The 22,856-nt window shown below is 36.8% G+C and overlaps 2 protein-coding genes across 2 annotated transcripts; one reads left to right on the top strand and one right to left on the bottom strand.

The window, feature by feature from the left end:
* The first annotated feature begins 257 nt into the window (after window positions 1-257).
* LOC104210038 (AT-hook motif nuclear-localized protein 19-like) lies at window positions 258-2,099 on the top strand. The gene is made up of 2 exons (XM_009758834.2): window positions 258-1,178; window positions 1,587-2,099. The coding sequence occupies exons 1-2, from the start codon at window positions 633-635 to the stop codon at window positions 1,899-1,901; spliced, it is 861 nt and encodes a 286-aa protein (XP_009757136.1). The 5' UTR covers window positions 258-632; the 3' UTR covers window positions 1,902-2,099.
* Window positions 2,100-6,639: 4,540 nt separating this feature from the next.
* Window positions 6,640-9,748, bottom strand: LOC104210039 (1-aminocyclopropane-1-carboxylate oxidase homolog 1-like). The gene is made up of 3 exons (XM_009758835.2): window positions 9,634-9,748; window positions 8,465-8,786; window positions 6,640-7,100 (listed from the first exon to the last, which is right to left on the bottom strand). Exons 1-3 carry the CDS (start codon window positions 9,678-9,680, stop codon window positions 6,849-6,851), a joined length of 621 nt encoding a protein of 206 aa, XP_009757137.2. The 5' UTR covers window positions 9,681-9,748; the 3' UTR covers window positions 6,640-6,848.
* Between the last annotated feature and the right edge of the window lie 13,108 nt (window positions 9,749-22,856).

The following is a 22,856-nucleotide window of genomic DNA, read 5'->3' as shown; positions in this document are numbered from 1 at the left end:
TGAGATTACATGTTCTTTACATTATCGGTGCATATACAAGTTAATTCAGAAAGTGAAAGATTTAGACTATATATAATGACAATGGAAAGATTTTTTATATTATAGATAAATTTTAACCCATAATATATTGCAAAATAATTATTATTTTTTCCATATTACAAATTATTGCATTTTTAAAAATTTACTTGTAATTACCTAATAAATAACCTGATTGTTTAAATATTCTTTCACTACCATCATGAGTGGAACTTAAAACTCATAGTTAAGTCAAAAGGTAAAAAGAGAGGAAAACCCCCTCCTATCTCCTAAACTCTTTCTTCTTGTTCCTTCAATTACCATCATCAAACTTCAAACCCCAACCTCTCCCTCACTCTCTCTCTGCCCTTGCTTAGATCCTTGTTGAATTATATCAGATCCATACTTATCACTTTTCCCTTATTAGCATATAAACAAATTAAACCCTTGGTCTCAAGTTTTTAATCTATGTAAATCTAGTTAGTTAATTTCACATAATACCAAAGGGAGGAAGGATCAAAGATCTAAGCAGCTAAGAGTACTATCTTTTCTCTTGTTTTTCCTCGTCTTAACTTAATCATTTCTCCACTTAAAAGACCCATATTTGAGCTTCAAACATGGCAACCCCCTGGTGGACAGGTCAAGTAAATCTAGCTGGAGGTGAAACATCATCCCAAGCCGACGCACCGACATTCAAGAAGCCAGATCTGGTCACATCTATGAGCGACAACATTGGATCAAGAGATGACGATGAAGAAAGAGAGCAGAGTCATTATGAGCCTAAGGAGGGCGCAATAGAGGTCGGCACACGCCAACCTCGTGGACGCCCTCCTGGCTCGAAAAATAAGCCAAAACCGCCCATTTTCATGACAAGGGATAGTCCAAATGCATTAAGAAGTCATATTATGGAAGTAGCAAATGGTGCAGATGTAGCTGAAAGCATAGCACAGTTTGCAAGAAAGCGTCAAAGAGGTGTTTGTGTATTGAGTGCTAGTGGAACAGTAACAAACGTAACCCTAAGACAACCATCTGTTCCTGGTACTGCTGTCATGGCATTACACGGTCGTTTTGAGATTTTATCGTTGACCGGCGCTTTCCTCCCCGGTCCTGCTCCGCCTGGGTCAACCGATTTGACTATATACCTAGCAGGTGGACAAGGACAGGTACTATTTAATTGTATAATCATCTCTTACAAAAATTTAAACTGTTAGAATTTTTTTTTTTGCTAAGAATGAAATTATTTATAAATAATTATATGCACCATTACTAAAGTAAGTGCCATCAGTAGCACGCTTAAGTGGAGATCATTGGTCGCTAGAAACAACTTCTCGCGGAAATACAGGGTAAGACCGCATACAGTAAACCCTTATGATCCGGCCCTTTTTTGGACCCCGCGCATAGCGGGAGCTTAGTGCATTGGCTGCCAGGTAGCACCTAAGTTGTTCAAATTACACATACTTTTGGTAATTCTAACAAAAGGGGTTCCTAATTTGTCTGCTTAATTCTAAACCTTCCAAAGCAAATAATAGAAGAACGGTTAAATAATTACTTATTATATTTTTCCTGGACAGGTCGTGGGTGGAAGGGTAGTAGGGTCATTAGTAGCTTCAGGACCAGTTATGGTGATTGCCTCCACTTTCTCAAATGCTACATATGAGAGGTTGCCATTAGAAGAGGAAGAAGAAGGTGGAGGCGCCGCCGCAGCACAAGGACAACTTGGAGGAAGTGGATCGCCACCACCACCACCACAACAAGATGGTATGGGTGATATTCCATCATCAAATATGCAGACAGTGTATAACTTGCCACCAAATTTGCTACCTAATAATGGTGGACAGTTGAACCATGAAGCATTTCTTTGGCCACATGGACGCCCTTCTTACTAAAATTAATGGTAAAATATATGTTAATAATAGTTAAAAAAATTATTTACAGAGAAGTAGAGCCTGGTCCCCTCCTTAATTAATTTATGTTTGTGTGGCCAAATTTTGAGAGTAGGTTAAAGAAAAACAAAGGAATTTAAGGTTTTATTATTGTATATTATATGAATTATATTATATATTCTCCTTGTGTTCATTTCTCTATTTGTTCATGTCAGTCTTACGCATCCATTACGCTAATCTTTTATGTGTCATTCCAATTTTATCGCATGTGTACTCGAAGGGCAAAGCAATGCACTATATTTTATTTCCAGCCAAAGAAAGTGTAGAAGCAAATAAAATGATGCCAAAAAAGAACTGAAGATTTAAGTCATCAATTCAACAGTCTGGCTATTATTATTATTATTATTATTATTATTATTATTATTATTATTATTATTATTATTATTATTATTATTATTATTATTATTATTATTATTATTATTATTATTATTATTATTATTATTATTATTATTATTATTATTATTATTATTATTATTATTATTATTATTATTATTATTATTATTATTATTATCATTCATGTTGGAAGCACTAAATTTCTTCTGGGAAAGTAATTAAATTAGATAGAAAGATGTAAGATCTATTTGCCAATATAGTAATTAAAAATGACACGTAACCTATTATCTCGAGTTAACTACATTAATAGTATGTATAAATATCATATTAACTAGTGTACATAGCTTAAATCCTTTTTTATTGGTACAGTATTTCAAAAATCATTATGGTAATGTTTAAGATTGAGCAAGAAAGGATGTCATTGCAGCTCTTTAATTTGAAAACAAATGTACACGGAAAAACACATCTATCTCTGTCGTCCTTTTTGGCCCTTTAACTATCAGCATACTTTATAAATATAAAGTTTGCTTTAACATTGAATAATTAAAAAACCTATCTTATTTTGACATTGAAGTGACAGCCTTTGTTTATCTAATGTGAGTTTTCCTACTCAAATTGAATACATAAGACGAGCAACGTTGTATGAAAGTGCATTATTGGGATTTGGGATCAAGAACAAACATACATATGACAAGATGAATAGCATAGTCGCAGATATTAAAATGGATATATAGTCATACAATTATATATAAGATCTTAAATATAATGAGAACTCATAAAAACTGAAAGTAGCACACATGGAAAATAAAATGCGCGTGCGGATTTGTCACTAGATATAATTTGGTCTTTTACTACATAAACCTTCAAATTAATGTATTGCCCCCCACGTGTGAAATTAATATCTATATATGGCATATTTTAGACTATAGATTTTACTCCACACATTTTAGTTTATGTGACAAAATTTTCTTATTTGTTCGCTCCAAAGAGAATAACATATTTTTATATTTGAAAATTATTTAATTTTAAATTTTATTTTATTCATTTTACCTTTAATGAGAAGCTTTTAACCACACAAATGTTATATTCACAAATTTTTTTATCATTTAAGCTTTTTAGAACATAAATTTCAAAAATATTACTTTTTCCTCTTAAATTCCATACCGATCATCAAACTATGTCAGATAAATTAGAATAGAGGGGATAAAAGTGTTTTGGTTCTTTTTTAAACTCCATACTTAGGCCAACACAATCACAAATATTGCGACAGGGGAGTAATAAATAAATAAGTGTCCTTAAGCAGCGATAAAGGTGCATGTTTGGTAGAGTGCTACTACAGTTGTCACAAAAGGAATAGTTTATTAGTTAGACAATAAAGTAGGGTTTCCATCACTTATAGCCTTTAGGCCAAAGTTTTTTTTTGGCCAAAAGTAATTTTTTGATGGTTGGTCAAGCTTTTGAAAAGGAAAAAAATATTTTTGAAGAGAAGCAAAAAAAAGTAGATTCTCTCCAAAAACACTTTTCTGAGAAGCACTTTTGAGAAAAATACATTTCGAAGCAGTTTTCAAAAGCTTGGCCAAACATTAATTACTGTTAAAAAGTGCTTTTCAAATTATTTAGCCAAACACAAACTGCTTCTCACCAAAATTATTTTTTTAAAAAGTATTTTTGAGAAAAGAACTTCTCAAAATAAACTGATTTTAGAAACTTGGCCAAACAAGCTATTAGTATAATTAATCTAGTTTATGTGGTTGAGGTGATTACGGGTTATCCTGACTAAACGACAAATATATAGCAGTAATATAATAATAAAATAATGACTTTTAGTAATTTGTTTAATTCATGATACAAAGTGTTAAGACTAGTGTTATGATGAATCTAGGTACGTGTATGTGTGTGTATATATATTATTATATATATATTATGGTTAATCCCTTTGGAAAATGTATAAAATAATGAGCAGTACGTGCTAGACTTTTTAATGGTGGCTCATATCATGTGGCTACAGCAGCTCAACGGAAAATTATAATTTAATGTTTAATTAATTAGTTAACCGAAGTTTTAGACTTGAATTATGTTGAATATGGGACCTATGACAGATTAATTCGCACGTTAATTTGTTATTTGTTTAGCATTCACTAAAGCAGTAGGTTACACACCTGTCCATTAAAATAAAAGCAAGTCACAACCATATATATGGGTGTTTCATTACTAGCTCGTTAATAATACAGTCAAACCTTTTTGAAATGGTTTCGCTTGTTCGGATAATTTTTGACTATTATAGTGCAATATTGTTATAGAAAATATATAATATGAGATAACATGAAAAATTAGTTCTAAAAAAAATCTTAACACAGTTACAATGAAATATTATAGAAGATGATTGTTATAGAAAGTTTGAATGATGTAGACGAGGACCAGTCAAAGCCTTTACTCAAGCAAGAGGCAGGGCAGCTGATGATAGGCTATAATTACGTATTTTTAGTCACTTATTACACTTAAATTTACTGCAATTTAATTAAGTTTGAACTTTAATCGCTAGTGTCTTGCACTAATTGTGTGTTTATGCCTTGTATGAGTGATTCTGAGCTATGTAGGTGTTATGAAATGAATTCAAGTGATTTGGAGCTTTGAATTTTGAGTAAAAGCCCAAGGAATTAAGGCGAGATCGTATTCGGGGATCAACGGATGATAGAGCAACAAAACGAAGAATCAAGTAGGCATATTACGTACTGTCTAGTAAAATATACATAATATTTTTCTCAGAACTCCATTTGGGCCTCACAATATATGGTTGGAAAGCTAACTCAAAGAGCTACAACTTTCCTGTTTTATATTTTTTTAAATTCTAAACGGAACAGGGTGAAAAATGCGGTCGCAACCGCGACCGCAGACCTGACACGTACTGAGGCAGTACATTGGGAAAGTACAGCGCCCGTATCGCGGCCGCGGACGTCCAGGCCTGGAAACTTGTCTTTTTTTGCGTAGGAGAAGGTATAATTATTTGGTCCCGACCCTACTTGGTATATATACATGGAAAACGGTATTTTGAGCGAAGGAGACCAATTTTTTGACACAGATTCGACATAAGGAGGCAAAGACCCAATAAGAGCAAGGCGGGGAATTATTCTACGAGTTTTTCCTTCCTCTTCTTATTTTTCATTGTTGGTTATGAATTTTAGTATTGTAGTTTTACATACTATTATGAATAGCTAATTTGTTACCTAGGGTTTTGATAGAACCTTTTGTAGGATAAATTCTTGTTATGTTTTTATATAATTGAGCCGTAGTATTTTCTCTATTTGTTCAACTATATTATTCTTGTGGTTGCTCAATTAGCTGTGCCTATTTAGTATGTATTACTCGGGAAAGAGGCATATTTAGGTAGTTGTTGAACAACATCACTTCCGATGTATGTGAGGAATCAATAACCAAGGGTTTAAAGGTGGGATTAGGGATAACGAAACCTTGGGTGCGATCTAAGTGAGCTGTAATTAAAACCAGCTAGCGTAACTCGGGAGAGTATGTCTAGTAAATTGTCGTAATTACTCGGGAGAGAATTACAACACGCAGAGTGCTCATGATCGGTAGAGAATACTTAGGCAAAATTATAGAAGACATAGCGGCCGGAAGTATTCCGACAATTGGGGAAATCATAACTCTAGACCTCCTTAATCTTTTCTCTAACCTGTAGTATCTTTAGTATTAATTTATTATTTTAATTTGTTAGTTAGTTAGTTAAACACAAGAATCTTAATATCTATAAGTTATGAATTGTTCAAGCTTGTATTCTTGGTGATAGTAAACAACTGTAGCTAAGCCGTCTTAGTTCTCTGTGGGATTTGACTCCGGACTTGTAAACCAGATTATATTCGCAACGACCGCTTAGTCCTTTTTATAAGCCATAATTGCGCGTGGTTAGCAGCCTGATGTACAAAGCATCTTGCGTTCACGCAGGGTCCGGGAAAAAGCCGCAACTTAAATAATAATATAAATAGTCTATCCTAATACAAGCATTAATGATTGTTTTCACGGCTGCTTTACCCGAGCAAGGTGATTGGCAAAAAGAATAATCCGTAAAAGATATGCTCCAATATTTTTTCTTATCGTCATCTTATGTCAAGTAGTACAATATCATGAAAAATAGACCATTACTAAAGTAAGTGCCATCAGTAGCGCGCCTAAGTGGAGGTCGTTGGTTTGAGCCATGAAAATAGCTTGTTGTGAAAATGCATGGTAAGACTGCATAAATATCTTTTATCTACGGGATATCTCAAATACAAACTGATACAGATAAGTACGTATCAATAATTGAGGATATCAAATAGAAAAATAGAAAGGAAAAAGAAAAAGGTAAAACAGAGGATTCTTCATTTACACATCCCCATTTTTCTGATGCAAACTTCGAATTCTGAATCTGTGATAATTGGAGAAACAAAGTGCTGCAACTGCACAATCTACAGAAATCACCATCACCATCCATTTTCAATCTTATTTTTTATACAAAAATGATACAATATTCAAAGCATATATATAAACTCTACTTAGAAAAAATTCCTAGAGTCTTAAATGGAGAAGTGAAGGCCGAGCTCCAAGTCCTTTGGAGTTGTAGTAGGATACATAATCTCTCACTGTTGTTTCCTTGTACTTGGGAGGATTTTCATCCGACAACAATTCATTTATTGGTCCATAGAGTCTGTCAAATGGCTGAAATTGAGTTGTGAAAAAACATGCAACTGAAATTCTTGGCCCAATATGTTTTGACAATACTATGTGCTCAGCACTTTTGAACTTGTCATTTGAGAGAAGCTGCATTGCCGAAAAAAGTTGTCCTTAGTTCAAATGGAGAAAGAGAATCCAATAGAGTCAAATTCAGGAGTTAAAATTAAAGGGAAAATGTATAAGTACCCCTCACCTATATCCGGATTCCCAACTATACACTTTTTTTTGCGGGAATCCTATTACCTCTCTAAACTTATTTTAAATGGAATTATTTGCACCCTTAACGCTGACGTGACCGGGTGTGTGTATTTCACTCTCCCATAAGCAAGAAAAAATAGTTTTCAGATTATTTTTATTCCTTTTTACCATTTTTTTTACTTTTTTTTCCTTTTCCTTTTTCTCTGTCTTTTTTTTTTTTACTTTTTTTTTTCATTTTTTCTCTAATTCCGGCGGATATTCATTCACTGGTGACTTTGTCTAACCGTTTTTCTTCTATTTTTTCTTTTCACACACAAATTAAACTCTGAAAAAGATTTATTCATAAGCAAAGCAAAATACACTCAGATTTGGGGGGGGGGAATCCATCATCGAAAAATCTTCCCACGCCGGAAAAAAAATGATGTATTGAAATTTTAACTGGAAAAAGTTTTCTCAGCTTATATTCGTTTTTATTTCTTTTGCTCTTCCTCCCACACATAAATTACACTTTCAAGAAAAAAATTTATATATATAAAACAAAACACACTTAGATCGGGATAAAAATCTGTTGCCGGAAGAAAAAAACTTCGCCGGAAAAAATGATGTTTGTGAAATTCCGACGACCACCATTTTATGCCGCCGGTGACCAAAACAAAAAAAGAAGAGAATGAAACGACCAAAAAAAATGAGAATAATAAGAAATAAGAAAAAAAGGATAAGAAAAAGAAGAAAGAATAAAAAAGTACTAAAAATACATGTGGGGGCGTGTGTAGCTCACCACTTGCCAAGAATTTGGTTGTCAGCATTAAGGGTGCAAATAATTATATTTAAAATAAGTTTAGGGGGTAATAGGATTCCCGCAAAGAAAAAGTGTGTAGTTAGAAATCCGGGTATAGGTCAGGGGGGTACTTATGCATTTTCCCAAACTTAAAAGGTTCGATATGCTGAGTTCTTTTAAAAACAGGGATTCAAACTTTATCATTTATATACTTTTCAGCTATGTTGCTCGTACTCTCCAAAATTGTTGCCGAACTCCTGGTAGATCCTTAAAAATGCACTACTTTTGGAGGATCCGACAAGTACCATACAATATTTTTGAAGAGTCCGAGCAACCTAGCTTTTCAATGGTTCTCTCATATATCTACAGTTTTTATTGAAAAAATGATGTGTCCGACTAAACTCACTTCTAACACTCTAGATCCGCCTCTAGTCAGGGTTACTAGACTAATATAATTTGTTTTAGGTATACTTACGTGCAAAGGGTCTCCAAGATTGATGACTAGAGCGCCGGTCACCGGATGAATATCAATCCATTGATTTTGGTGATAAATTTGAAGGCCACCAATGTGATCTTGTAGAAGAATTGTGAAGAAATCTGGATCCGTATGCTTTGTAATTCCAAGAGTCTTGTTTGGCTCAGGACAAGGTGGATAGTAATGACTGAGAATGAAATGTCCTTTGGCACATTCCATTTCCAGCAAGTGATTTGGCTTCAGTCCAAGTGCCTCTGCTAGTAACTCAAATATTGTATGGCCCAACTTTCTAACATGTTCAGAATATTCAAGTAATTCCTTCCTAACATAGAAGAAAAAACAACGAAGTCACACATTTATAGTAAAACACAATAAAGTTGCATAGTAAAAACATATTGGTAACATGACCAATCATATAGTATTTCCTAACTGAGATAATAGAAAAATGAATTTCCGGATATTTTTGCTTTTTGAAAGAGTAATTTCTCATTGGTAGAGATGCATCGGAAGTTTCAGGATGTAAATTTAATGGGTTCAACTTCTCTGTGTCGAAAGGTATGAGTTCAGATGAACCCATAGCTAAAGAGCTGCATCCGCCCCCGAGCAGAAGCCTTAAAAGTGAACACTACTAGTGGCACACTTACTATGAGGAGCGAGCTAGAACGTGACTTACGGCCTTACGAGTTCGAGCTTTTGTTCAAACTATGTATTTATCTCAAGAAATTCATCGAATATGAACAATTTATTAATTTAGAACTCAGTAACTTAAACAAATTAAATTCTCGAACTCATAGATGATAAACTTCAAATCCTGACTCAGCATCTACTTATTATATCCCATTTCAACCTCGCTTTATCCTTTCGTTAACTAACCTACCTTACTTTTTAACTACAGATAGAAAATCATTTAGGTAAATAGCTTATTTCATCATGGATCCCTAAAATTTATTGAAATTGCAATAAATATGAACTCATAATTTAAGAATACAATGAATTTAATACTAAAAACCTTAGTGGTTGAACTCATAAAGTTTAAATACTGGATTCACATTTGCCCTACATAGCATAGTTCATAAGTTGTATTCTTCTATTAAAAAAAACTAAAATTTCTACAGCATATCAAAAAGGGTGTTAGCAGAAAATTTAATTGCATACAAAAATTTAATTACCTGCACGTGTCTGGTAATTCATCACTACGAGGAGAATTAGGAGCCATGACACAAGCTAGTGTATCCCTCCAATTTGCAGCCTTAGACCGATAAAGATGAGAAATTTTATTTTGGGTGACACTCACCCAACAATAATTGTATAAGGCTACCCTTTATATTTGACAAGTGTGATTGTGGGCCTATTTACTGACATTGACTTATAGATAGAGAAAAGAAAAGGTGAATTGATGGAATGTGGGCCACCTAAAGGATTAGATATAAATATAAATAAAAGTAAATTGGACTATTGTCCCACGTAAAAGTCACTGTTTCGAAATTTTTTAATTTGTGTCTTCTACAACTGACACTAGTTGTATGAGACAATTTTTTTGTTTTACAGTTTTGTGGACCCAAATTTCTGTGGACCCAAAAGTGTAAGATTGGAGTCCACAAATTTGTGAGACAAAAGGAGCCTCATACAACTAGTGTAAGTTGTATGAGATACAAAATAAAACTTCTCCACTATCTCCGTCTGAATTGAATTAAAGAAGTTGAACACTTAAAAATAAAAGCTTTTCGGTTTTTCCACTTGAAATAACTCCCAAAACAAAATTTGTCCTTAAACACCGTTTCCTCATTATTATAAATCTAAACCCCATTCTGAATTATTTAGTAATTTAAATAACCTTTATTAATAATAATTTGAAGTTACTTTGTAATTAAAATGCATTACAAGCAAAATTTTAATATAATTAAGAAAATAATTGTTAATTTCCAAGTATATATCCAAGTTCTAGCACGCCTTCAACTTCAAGTTGCGAAACACGTTTTGATAACATCACATATACTACCCCAGTTATAATTATCTCTTTAAACAGTAATTATGTTAGTTTGTCCAAAATACTATTTTTTATATAAAATAAATTTTATTAGAGAACTGCACTAATGCTGCTTGGTGGGCCGGGCCTGAACCGGACCGGGCCCGCGGTCCTAACGGGCCTAATGGGCCTGGTGGGCCGGTCCTGGTGGTCCTGAGAAGACTGTGACGGGCCGGTCTTCATATATTAGCCCACGAGTCCGGGACTGTTTAGCCCGGGACCGTCAGTCGGGCCTGGGCCGGTCCTAGCGGGCCTAACGGGCCCAACGACTATTTTTTTAATTTTTATTTTTTTTAATTTCTCCAACGACCATATTTAAAATCTAGCCGTTTGGGCTGACAATTTGACCGTTTTTTAAGTTTAGAAAATGGTCATTTGGCCCCCAAACTTTATTTTAACCCCAAACTTTATATAATTACACTTTTTCCCATTTCTCAACTATAAATACCCCCTCATTCTTTCATTTTTATTCACCAATTCATCAATATCTCTCAATCTCTCTACTACAATTACTTAATTTATTGTTGAAATTTCGCGAAAAATTGTGAAGTTGTTGAATTGAAGTTTTCAAGTGTTCAACGATTTTCAATTTTCAAGAAGTTGTTCGGCAATCCGGTAAACTCGTTTCAACTCTTATGTTTTAAGAATATATTTTTGTGTGGTTTAGTTTGCATAATTATAATTAATATGGCATTTTCTTTGAAAAAAATGTTTGCTAAAGGAAAAGATAAAACCGGTGAAAGTAGTGGCCAACCAACTACCCTTCCCCCGGCTCCCCGACCTAGAAAAGATAAGCAAGTTGAAAGTAGTCGTCAACCTAGACGTCCTCCTCCTTCCGTAATTCTTGATAGTGATCACCCTTGTTTTCAATTTACCGATAGTGAATTTTGCCATAATGTTGCACCAGGTGAAACATTAGATGATGAAATTATGAATGCTCTTTATCCTAATGAAACTATCTTAGAAAATAATGAGGAAAATGAGGATGATGATGAAACCCAAGCACCGGATTTAGATGATACACCTACTAGTCCTCTTAATAACCCAACTGATGCACCGGCCGACCCACCTGTAGAAACTCCTACTTTTAATAGAGAACCTGCTAAACGCCTAGAAACATCATTAGTTTGGAATTTTTTTACTCAAGTAAGAGAACAAAATAAGGCTAAGTGTAAAACTTGTGGGAAATTAATGTCGCATAAATATACTGGAGACCGTAGCGGCACGGGTAGTTTGACTAGGCACATAAAAACACACCCTAGAGATAAGGCTAGATTTTTACAAATGAAAGCGCAGCTAGAGAGGACAAGTGTAGATTCTGCGGTTAACCCTAGTACAGGTTCAAATCTAGTTCAACCAGGAATTAACACTGTCACCGGAGGTATTTTATATTACGATCCAAATAGAGATCGTGAAGAATTAGCAAAGATGATTACTGTTATGTGCTTACCTTATACTTTTGCTTCTAATCCTAATTGGGTTCATTATATTAGAAGAGTTTTTAATCCTACTTATAAAGGTTGGCCTCGCGCAACAGTTAAGAGTGATATTTATAAATTCAAACATGAATATGAACAATATTTGCGGTATTTATTTACTCATATACCTAATCAGATTTCTATTACTACTGATATTGGTAGAAGTGGTAATGATTGTGATTATCTAACTGTTACAAGTCATTGGATAGATGAGGAATGGACAATGCAAAAATGCATAATTGTGATTATCTAACTGTTACAAGTCATTGGACAAGTCAAGCTTCAACTGTTGCATCAAGGAGCGCTTTCAGTCAAGCAAGACTACAAATAGGTGATCATAGAGCGTCTATGAGGGATAGCTTGGAAAAATCAGTATTGTTTAGAGATTGGATCCGCTCGGAAAGAAGAAACTTTGGAATTGCAGAAGCACAACCGGCGATAGATGAAGCTTATGAAGAAATGATAGCGGAACTTGCGGAGGATTCGGCTTCGCCCGGAAGTGGTGATGAACAAGCTTCTTTTCCACCACCACCAACGCAACCTCCTCCGAACCTTGAAGGATTTATGAGATTTGTTAGAGATAATACATAGACTAATATGTAACTTGTATTTTGGCACATCTTCCTTAGTTTTTTTTTCCTTCTAATGGTGGTATTAGTACGTTGTTGTGCTCATTCCATTGGGGGAAGGAAGACTAAGAAAGATATGCCATTTTTGGTAATAAAAATTATAAGACATACCCTTGAATATCTTTTCGCAATATTTCTTTGTCTTTACTTAGAATTATTTATAAGCTACAATATATACATAACATACAATATATACTACAAGAAAATATATAAGAGAATATATATACATAAGATACAATATATATACTACAAGAAAATATATAAGAGAATATATATACATAAGATACAATATATACTACAAAAAAATATATAAGAGAATATATATACATAACATACAATATATACTACAAGAAAATATATAAGTAATAAGTTATAATATATATACATAAGATATAATATATATACTACAAGACAATAATTATGCATGACAATTTAGTGTTTTACTATTGTTTTGTTATTTTTCTTTTTCATCAAGCACTTTAATAATTAGATCTACATATATACTACATATATATTTTTAATATAGCCATGATACTACAAGAAATTGCCTTAAAAAAAATCCGCTAGGCCCGCGAAGCCCACGAGCCCGGCCCGTTTAGCCCAGGACCATATGGGCTTAGGCCCGTCATGGGCCGGTTCCACCCGTTGAGCCCACGAAGCCCGAGACTGCAAGGCCCGGGACCGCCAGAGCCCAGGCCCACGAAGCCTAGGCCCACGAAGGCCGGCCCGTTTGGCCCATGAAGGCCCGGGCCCGGCCCAGAATACAGCCGTAAACTGCACAATCTTAATATAATTTATTCAGCCACATGGCCTTAAGGGAAATATGCATGAAAATTCGAATTGCGAAAACTAAAAACTAAAACTTATTAAGAAAAACCTGTAGACAATAAATTTGCGTCGAGAAAATAAAAATCAAGACCGAAAAATATTGCAACAATCGTAGTATTTTATTTTGAATATTTGAGTGTTACAATCTCTATGATTCCTCTGATTCTACTTTTCTAATATAAATTCAAGGGCCTTTGAGCTGATCTTGAATTGTAATTTGATTTATCCGTCGCGAACACTTTGATTGTTGCCACAAATTTTATCACAAATAAGTAACCTTGATCTAGAACGCCTTGTATTTGATTTGACTTCGTTCTTGATCTTGAATACTTGAATTGTTCTTCGTTCTTGAGCTGGAACTTGATTTGTTCTTCGTTCTTGAGCTTGAACTTGATTTCTTGAACTTGAACTTGATTGCTTGAAGCTTGAAACTTGTAGAGAAATTTGCGGCGTTTGATCCACGAGCTCTCTCTTGCTTCTTGTTATAACTTTTGGTGTCTTTTCTGAGGGATAAAGACCCCTATTTATAGTTGTGGAAGGAAAGAGTTGTGATAAAAACAAACTCTTTCCGACCAATCAAATTGAAGTGTGACATGGCTGCATTTGATTGGCCAGAACATGTCACTTGCACACGTGGCGCGATTTCATTGGCCTTTTAGCGCGACTGGACATGACTTGTTATTTTGACACGTGGCATGGTCCTATTGGCTCTTCCGCTTGACTTGGCGCGCCACGTCATTTGACACATGGCACCAAACTGGGCCTCTAGGAAGATGACATCTTGGGCTTAATGAAGTGGGATCATCACTTTAGTCCAATTAAATGGGTTAGCTCAATGGATTAAGACTTATTTATTTAATCCATATACATTGAAATTCAATTATATTAGCCCAATAAATTTACTTGGACTAAAACGTCTTGAATTTGAAATATAGTCCAAATTATTTTATCGATTTAGATTCGATAAAATTTAAATGCTTACAAAACCCATAAACGAAAAAATAAACAAATAGAGAAGCAATTAGTGTATACCAATTTTGATTTTCTCTATAATCAAATCAATAGAAATGATTGGCTTTAGCCTTCAGGAGTTTTATAGGGAGGGAATATTTTATAAGGGTAAAAAAATTAAATTAATTGGACAAAACTCAAGCATTTTTAAGCCCAAAAAACAATAAGTTAAGATGCACAAATTATAAATTTTAGTTTGTTTTGAATTATTTTAGCTTAAAAGTACTTGAATTAAAATTACTTTTAAGTTTATCAAATACTAAAACAAGTCATAAACTGCTTTAAGTTGAATTGACAAACTTTTAAGTCAATTTAAATTTGACTTAACAACGATGTTAGAGCATATTGTGGCAGTTTGAAACCGCCACTAAACGTAAAATAAACCGTTGCAATAACATACGTTTTTTTCGTAGTGATTAAACATCCTCTTAATGATAAAAATTTATATTAATCTTATTTTAATTTTATGGTAAAAAATATTTTTATAATGATCTTGCAGGTTAAACCTGGTAGCAAATGATTCAATATGCAAAAAGTACTCAATGCTACTAACTACTTTTATGTATTTCTGTATCAAATGAGAAGCATTTTATTGACAAATTATGTATAATATATTTCATATTTATTTATATCAATGAACAACCTCTAAAGGTTCATTTTAAAGCTTTGATAAGTTAAGATGGTTTTGAAAAGATACGAACTTTGATAATGAAAAAGAAGAAGAAGACAGATATATACAAAATTATAAATTTTACGTTTGGTGGTGATCAACAAAATTATGGTAATTAAGGAGTAAAATGTCTTTCATATTTTTCTATCCATTCATTTTCCTCGTACAATATCTATTTAACTATCTATTTATTGAATATATGAGTGAGATCCAAATCAATAAAAAAATGACTTATTCTTATTTGTTTATTCAAATTTAACCAATGTCAGAAAACGGGCCCCAAAATCACACTTGTCAAATAGGTGGCCTCATACAACTTTTGTTGGGTGAGTCTCACCCAAAATAAAATTTCTCAAATTACTGGTACATAAAACCAAACCTTCAATTCTTCGTACATTGAGATGTTGAACAAGTCGGATGTAGAATTATCAATTAAAAATTAATTATTTCATTCGCAAGTTACAATAAGATCATACTTTTGGTGATGTCTGGGAGGTCATCACGCAAGTATAAAATGAGTAACGCAAATTTTTCACCACCCAAAATCTCACATTTCGTGATAGCACCTATCTCGATATATGCAAGCCAATAACCTCAATAAATCTCAAATTCCTTTAAGTTTGAAAACATAATAATTAGATTTTTACAGAAAATTCCACAATATATGGTACAATTACACTCCCAAAATCCGGTATCACTGAGTCCATGAGCATCTAAATGATAACAACATCCCTCTGATAAAAATACTGTCTGAAAATATAGAACAACCCAAAAATGAAAGGAAAAGAGGCAAGGTCAACGGGCGCCAAACAACTACCTTGATGTCTCTGTTGCGACCAAAACACTCACGCAAGTGTACGCGATCGACAAGTAATATAGTAGTGAGTAGAGTATCGTTCCGACGAGGAATTGTGATTAGCTTATCGACTGATGTAGACTCAAACAATTATCAATTTATGCTATATTATTACAAAATATTTAAAGAACCAATTTACAACTTACTTAATAATTGCACAATAATTCAACACAAAATTACTACACCAATTTCACAATATGTTTATAACAATTTGGATAAATATATTCCCGGGTCATGGACTTGCTAGAAATTATGCTACTATTTTAGCTTAAAATGGATTTATTGAATTATCCGGGTTATTGATTATAGGGTTAATAATATTCATAAGAATCTTTCGAGTTCTTATGCATCTATTCAAGTTAAACTAATACCTATATGTCTATGGTATTAATATTAGCAAGAATGCATTTACAACTCCTATTTTTCAACCAAGTAAGGCAATTAAGTATAGTTCTATCTTAATTGCGAATCTTTCACCCGATGCCCAGGATCCGGATCTTGCTCTATTTGATTCTATATGCAATCAAGAATTTCCTTTGTCAAGTTTAATTCAAGATTCGTAAATAATATTTCACTGTTAGCTACGCAGTAAAATAATTAGAAGCAGAATCAAATAAACAACCCATAATGATAAATTCAAGATCATCAATCTAAGCTTCAAATAACATAATTATCTAACATCCATGACCCAAGAATACTAGAGTTTTTAGCTACTCATAATCATACAAAAATCAACAATAAAAGTTTTAAACATAATATTAACAAACAAATAGAAGAAAGTTTAGAAGAACTCTTTGAATCCTAGCTCCAAGATGAAGCTCCTCCTTCTTCTATGGCTTTTTCTCCCTCAAAATCTGATCTCCCCCCAATAATGGAGTTTTTTTGCTTTATGTAAATTGAGTGGGATTAAGAAGGAATTCCAATTTTACCCCTAAATAAAGTCTCTCCGGGTCGGTAGTGCGCGAACTACAGAGTTCGCGCACTACTTCGCGCAGTATTCTGCCTATGTTCCTTATACGCGCGAACTACTGCGTGAACTTTGTAGTTCGCGCGCCTTTGAAGCTTGATTTTGTCTATTTTTGTCCGTCTCGTCCTTGCGCACACTCGACTCATAGGGGTTGTTCTTGCTCATAAATCATCCGAATATCCTCTTGAAAGCATCATTTAGGCTTCTCATCCTGCAAGGTATACATATCACAATTAGAGCATGTTTTTCCATCAATTAACCATAATATGACATCGGAATATAATCAAGCAGAAGCATAAACAATAGCTAAATCACCTAGATTTCGCCTATTATCATGTGCCGACCCAAGGGGTCATCACCGTAATTCTTCCTTGTTCCATGCTCCCGAGGCCTTGAAAAACATCGCTTTTAGTCGCCTCGATTTGCATGCGCAGTTCGGGCGCGTAGCCGGAAAGTTTTTATGTTAGAATATGTGAATTTTGTGAAATCATTTGATGAATTTTGGTATTAATATGCATAATGTTGACTTCAGTCAACATTTTGGGTAAACAGAATCGGACCTGTGATTCGACGGTCCCGGAGGGTCCGTAGAAAAATATGGGACTTGGGCGTGTGCCCGGAATCAAATTCTGGGGTCCCAAGCCCGAGAAATAAATTTTTGAAAGAAATTGTTTTTCTGAAATTTGATATGAAATTTGAAATGAAAAGGAGTTAGAAAATATAGGTATCGAGCTCGTATTTTAGTTCCAATGCCCGGTACAAGTCTTAAATATGTGTTAAGCACTATATGTAAAGTTTGGCTAAAAACGGACGTCATATGACGTGTTTCGGACAAAAAATGGAGAATTTGAGTTATGGAAGTTTAAGAAAGAAAATCATGTGTTTGAGGCTTGATCCTATGTATATGATGTTATTTTGACGATTTGATCGCACGAGTAAGTCCGTAAGATATTTTTAAGGTTGTGTGCATGTTTGGTTTGGATCCCCGAGGGCTCGGGTGAGTTTTGAATGGGGCCCGGGAGGTCTTGGACTTAAGAAAATGCAGGTTCAGGTGTTGCAGACACCAGCGCGGCCGCGGTCATTTCCGCGTGGTCCGCGCTGGAGCCGCGCGGCCGCGATGCCTTTCTGTGTGGTCCGCGTGGCTGAGTCCGAGGGCTAGGGTTTCAGGTTAACCAGCGCGGCCGCGCATCAAAACAGTGCGGTCCGCGCTGGAAGGGTTCAGAAAATCCCCAATTTTTCTCCCACTCGGCGCGGCCGCAACACATTTTTGTGGGGTCCGTGCCAGGTCCTCAGAAAGGTATACAAGTTTGGAAAATCTCAGTCATTTTTCACTTTTCAAAAACCCAAAACCTAAGAGGCGATTTTCCAAACAACTTTTCTTCTTCAAAACGATTGGTAAGTGATTTCTAACTTAATTTCTTTATCCCTTAACATCTTTTAACATAATTTCAACTTCAAATCAAAGATTTGCAGGGGTGAAATTGGGTGTTTTGGGTAGAACCTAAGTTTTCTACAAATTGAGAAGTTGGACCTCAATTTGGGGTCCGATTTCAAAACAAATCATATATTGGGATTCATGGAGGAATGGGTAACCAGGTTTTGGTCCGAACCTTGAGTTTCGACCACGTGGGTCCGGGGGTATTTTTGACCTTTTTGGGAAAAAACTTGAAAAATCTATTTTCATGCATTGGGGATGATTCATTTAGTAATTATTAATGTGATTAAGTAACTTATGACTAGATTTGAGCGGATTGGTGGTGGAATCATGAGGTAAAACTATTCTAGAAGCGTGAGTTGAGCTTGGAGCATTCAAGGTAAGTGATTGTTCTAATTTTGGCCTGAGGGAATATGATTAGGATGATATTTCCTACTTGTTAATATGGAGTACGGTGTATAGGCATGGTGACGGTTATCTATGCACCAGAGTCTAGTATGACCGTGAGTCTTGATTGCTTTTAATTCGAATAATGTGACACAAGCTCCTTGTTTATTTGATAAGTTTCATATAATGTGAATGGTTGAGGAAGACTGATTTAAAAGGAGAATGTGTTGTGAATACTCCCTTGCCGGGATGCGTAGACTGATATATATATTCTCCCTTGTAGGGATATTTTGGGCTGTTAGCTGTACCCTTGCCGGGTTAAAGGTATTGAGTTGTTATTCTCCCCTGAAGGGGTCTACTATATGAAGTCAGTTATTATATACTATATTATGGGATCGTGTGGCATGCCGTCCACTTATATATATGATATTATGGGATCGTGTGGCACGCCGTCCACTTGGTTATTGGCCTCAGTTGCCGGTGACATATTGTGCACTGTGATAAAGATGAATTGGGATCGTGTGGCACGTCATCCACTTATATATGATATTATGGGATCGTGTGGCACGCCGTCCACTTGGTTATTGGCCTTTGTTGCCGGTGACATATTGTGCAATGTGATAAAGATGAATTGGGATCGTGTGGCACGCCGTCCACCTATATATTGTTAAAAGGGATCGTGTGGCATGCCGTCCACTTATATACTATATTATGGGATAGTGTGGCACTCCTGTCCACTTATATATGATATTATGGGATCGTGTGGCACGCCGTCCACTTATATATGATATTATGGGATCGTGTGGCACGCCGTCCACTATATATATATATATATATCATGGAAACCAGAGTTTCTTCTGTTTATTTTCGATATTTCATTTTTATCTGTTACTCCCCGATAGCATGTCCCCTCCCAGTTTTACTTTGTATTATCTTGTTATTGTTTTCTTGCACTTGTTATATATATCTGTACAGGTTAATTGTGGAAGGTACTGTCTAGCCTCGTCATTACTTCGCCGGGGTTAGGCCAGGCACTTACCAGCACATGGGGTCGGTTATGCTGATGCTACACTCTGTGCATTTTTGTGCACAGATCAGGGAGCAGCTTACGGACCGCAGCAGTAGGAATTCTGGGAGCTATCTTCAGTCCAGGGACTCTCGAGGTAGGCTAGCTGGCGTTCGCAGGCCGAAGTCCCTTTCCATGTGTTTCGTTTGTTTATCTTGTATCAGACAAACATGATGTATTTTCCTTTCAGACATTGATTGTAGTATTCTGTAGTAGTCCGTGAGCTAGTGACACCAGACTCTGGGTAGCATTTTGGTTCAAACTTCCGCACTTTTGGTTCTCAGTTGCTTTAGATTTAAAGTCTTCCGCTTAAATTTTGTCTCGTTTATTATATTGTTTGGAAGAAAGCGGGAAAAATGTTTTATATATTTGGCTTGCCTATCTCCGATAGTAGGCGCCATCACGACACTCGATGGTGGGAAATCCGGGTCGTGACAAGTTGGTATCAGAGCACTAGGTTACTTAGGTCTCACAACTCACGGACAAGCTCGGTAGAGTCTGAGGGATCGGTATAAAGATGTCTGTATTTCTCCCGCAGAGGCTACTGAGTTAGGAAAACTTCACCTTGTTCATTCTTGTCGTGCGATTCTGTTTCTCAAGTACTGATTGTCTTTCCACTCTGTTCTTTTGCAGATAGTGAGGACACATGCTTCCTCTTCTACCACGCAATAACCTGAGCCCCCAGCAGCAGCCCCTATTAGGGGCAGAGGGCGAGTTCGTGCCAGAGGTCGAGGCTGGGGTAGAGCTCAGCCCCGAGCAGCATTTCCAGCTACGGAGCCTCAGGTCGATTTTGAGGAGGAGGTTCCGGCCCCAGCTGTTCCAGTGGGCCCAGCTCAGGTCCCAGAAGGTTTCATAGCCAATCCAGTGCTTTAGGACGCTTTGGTCCAACTGGTAGGCTTTATGGAGGGCATTTCTAGAGCGGGTTTGCTTCCCGTAGCTCCAGCCACATCTCAGGCTGGGGAGGAGTTCAGACTCCCGATACTCGTACTCCAGAGCCGGTAGCTTCTCAGGCCCAGGTTCCAGCAGTTCAGCCAGCCGTGGCAGTTCAGCCAGCCGTGGCAGTTCAGCCTGCTGTGGCAGCCCAGTCAGATGGTGCGGCTATGTCCGCGGATGCTTTGTGGAGGCTTGATCATTTCACCAAGCTCTTCACTACCACATATAGTGGCACTCCCTTAGAGGATGCTCAGGATTTCATATGCAACTGTCATGAGGTTCTTCGGACTATGGGTATTCTGGAGACCAATGGGGTAGACTTCGCCACTTTTCGCCTAGCAGGATCCGCAAAGACTTGGTGGAGAGATTTCTGTTTAGCCAGGCTAGCAAGGTCGCCATCATTGACCTGGGATCAGTTTTCAGAGTTATTTCTGGGGAAGTTTCTCCTAGTTACTCAGTGGGATGCCCTTCGCAGGCAGTTCGAGCATCTCCAACAGGGTTCTATGTCAGTTACCCAGTATGAGACCCGGTTCATAGATCTCGCTCGGCATGCCATTGTGATACTCCCCACCGAGAGAGAAAGAGAGAGGGTGCGGAGGTTTGTTGATGGGTTGATTCAACCGATTCGTGTTCAGATGGCCATGAGTGTCGGTAGTGAGATTTCATTTCAGGAGGTGGCAGATGGTGCCCGTCGGATAGAGATGGCACTTGCTTAGGGAGGTGGTCATGGGTCTGATAAGTGGCCTCGTCATTCTGGTAGATTCAGTGGTATCTCGTTTGGAGGTAGGGATTCTTATGGTAGAGGCCATCCTTCGAGGCCTTATCAGTTAGCTCTCCAGGCTTCTCATGGTACACCAGGTGGTCGTGGTTCTCGGTCGCAGTATTCTGACCAGCAGCTCTTCAGTTCACAATCAGCACCTATCAGTGCACCACCACTTCGTTATTCTCAACAGCCGAGGGCTTGTTATACTTGCGGCGATGTGAGTCACATTGCCAGATATTGCCCTCGAGCTTCCAGCAGCTCGCAGCAGCAGGGTCCTCGCCCGATGATCCAGGCACCAGTTTCCCCACAGCCTACCCAGTCGGCTAGAGGCGGGGGTATAGGACATAGAGGTGGAGGTAGAGGTCTTAGAGGTGGAGCTCAGACCGCTAGAGGTAGGGGTCAGCCAGCAGCATATCGTCCCAGGGATATGATTCAGGGAGGTGGGGCCCAGCCCCGTTGTTATGCTTTGCCAGCCAGGCCAGAGGCTGAGTCATCAGATGTTGTGATTACAGGTACCATTCTGGTCTGTGATAGGGATGCTTCTGTGCTATTTGATCTCGGATCTACGTATTCATATGTGTCGTCCTATTTTGCACCCTATTTGGTTATGCCTAGTGACTCGTTGAGTATTCCTGTTTATGTGTCAATACCGATGGGTGATTCTATTGTGGTCGACCAAGTTCATCGTTCTTGTATCGTAGTGTTTGGGGGTCTTGAGACCCGTGTTGATTTGTTGCTTTTGGACATGGTCGACTTCGATATTATATTGGGGATGGATTGGTTATCCCCGTACCATGCTATCTTGGATTGCCATGCCAAGACCGGGACCTTAGCCTTACTGGATTTACCCCGTTTAGAGTGGAGAGGAACTTCTAGTCATTGTACCCGCAGTGTTATCTCGTATGTGAAAGCTCGGCGTATGGTCGAGAGAGGATGTTTGGCCTACTTGGCGTATGTTCGCGATTCTAGCGCGAAGGCCCCTTCTATTGATTCTGTGCCCTTTGTTTGAGAGTTTCCTGAGGTCTTCCCTTCAGACTTGCCGGGTATGCCGCCCGACAGGGATGTCGACTTTTGTATTGATTTGGCCCCGGGCACTCAGCCCATTTCTATCCCGCCATATCGTATGGCCCCGCCAAAGTTGAAAGAGTTAAAGGAACAGCTGCAAGATTTGCTTGAGAAAGGTTTCATTAGAACCAGTGTTTCGCCTTAGGGTGCGCCGGTGTTGTTTGTTAAGAAAAAGGATTGTTCGATGAGAATGTGCATCAATTACCGGCAATTGAACAAGGTTACAATTAAGAATAAGTATCCACTGCCGAGGATTGATGATTTATTCGACCAGCTTC

The sequence above is a fragment of the Nicotiana sylvestris genome, chromosome 4 (genome assembly GCF_000393655.2).
Source record: "Nicotiana sylvestris chromosome 4, ASM39365v2, whole genome shotgun sequence".
NCBI classification, from domain to species: domain Eukaryota; kingdom Viridiplantae; phylum Streptophyta; class Magnoliopsida; order Solanales; family Solanaceae; genus Nicotiana; species Nicotiana sylvestris.
Note: the sequence above shows the minus strand (reverse complement) of the source record. Positions and strands in the feature narration are given on the sequence as shown.

Excerpts from the sequence above, each read along its gene's own strand:
- LOC104210038 (XM_009758834.2), top strand. The coding sequence starts at position 633 with ATGGCAACCCCCTGGTGGACAGGTCAAGTAAATCTAGCTGGAGGTGAA. Across the intron at positions 1,179-1,586 it reads TAGCAGGTGGACAAGGACAG|GTCGTGGGTGGAAGGGTAGT; the intron begins GTACTATTTAAT and ends TTTCCTGGACAG.
- LOC104210039 (XM_009758835.2), bottom strand. The coding sequence starts at position 9,680 with ATGGCTCCTAATTCTCCTCGTAGTGATGAATTACCAGACACGTGCAG. Across the intron at positions 8,787-9,633 it reads GAATTACCAGACACGTGCAG|GAAGGAATTACTTGAATATT; the intron begins GTAATTAAATTT and ends CTTCTATGTTAG. Across the intron at positions 7,101-8,464 it reads ATCTTGGAGACCCTTTGCAC|CTTCTCTCAAATGACAAGTT; the intron begins GTAAGTATACCT and ends TCGGCAATGCAG.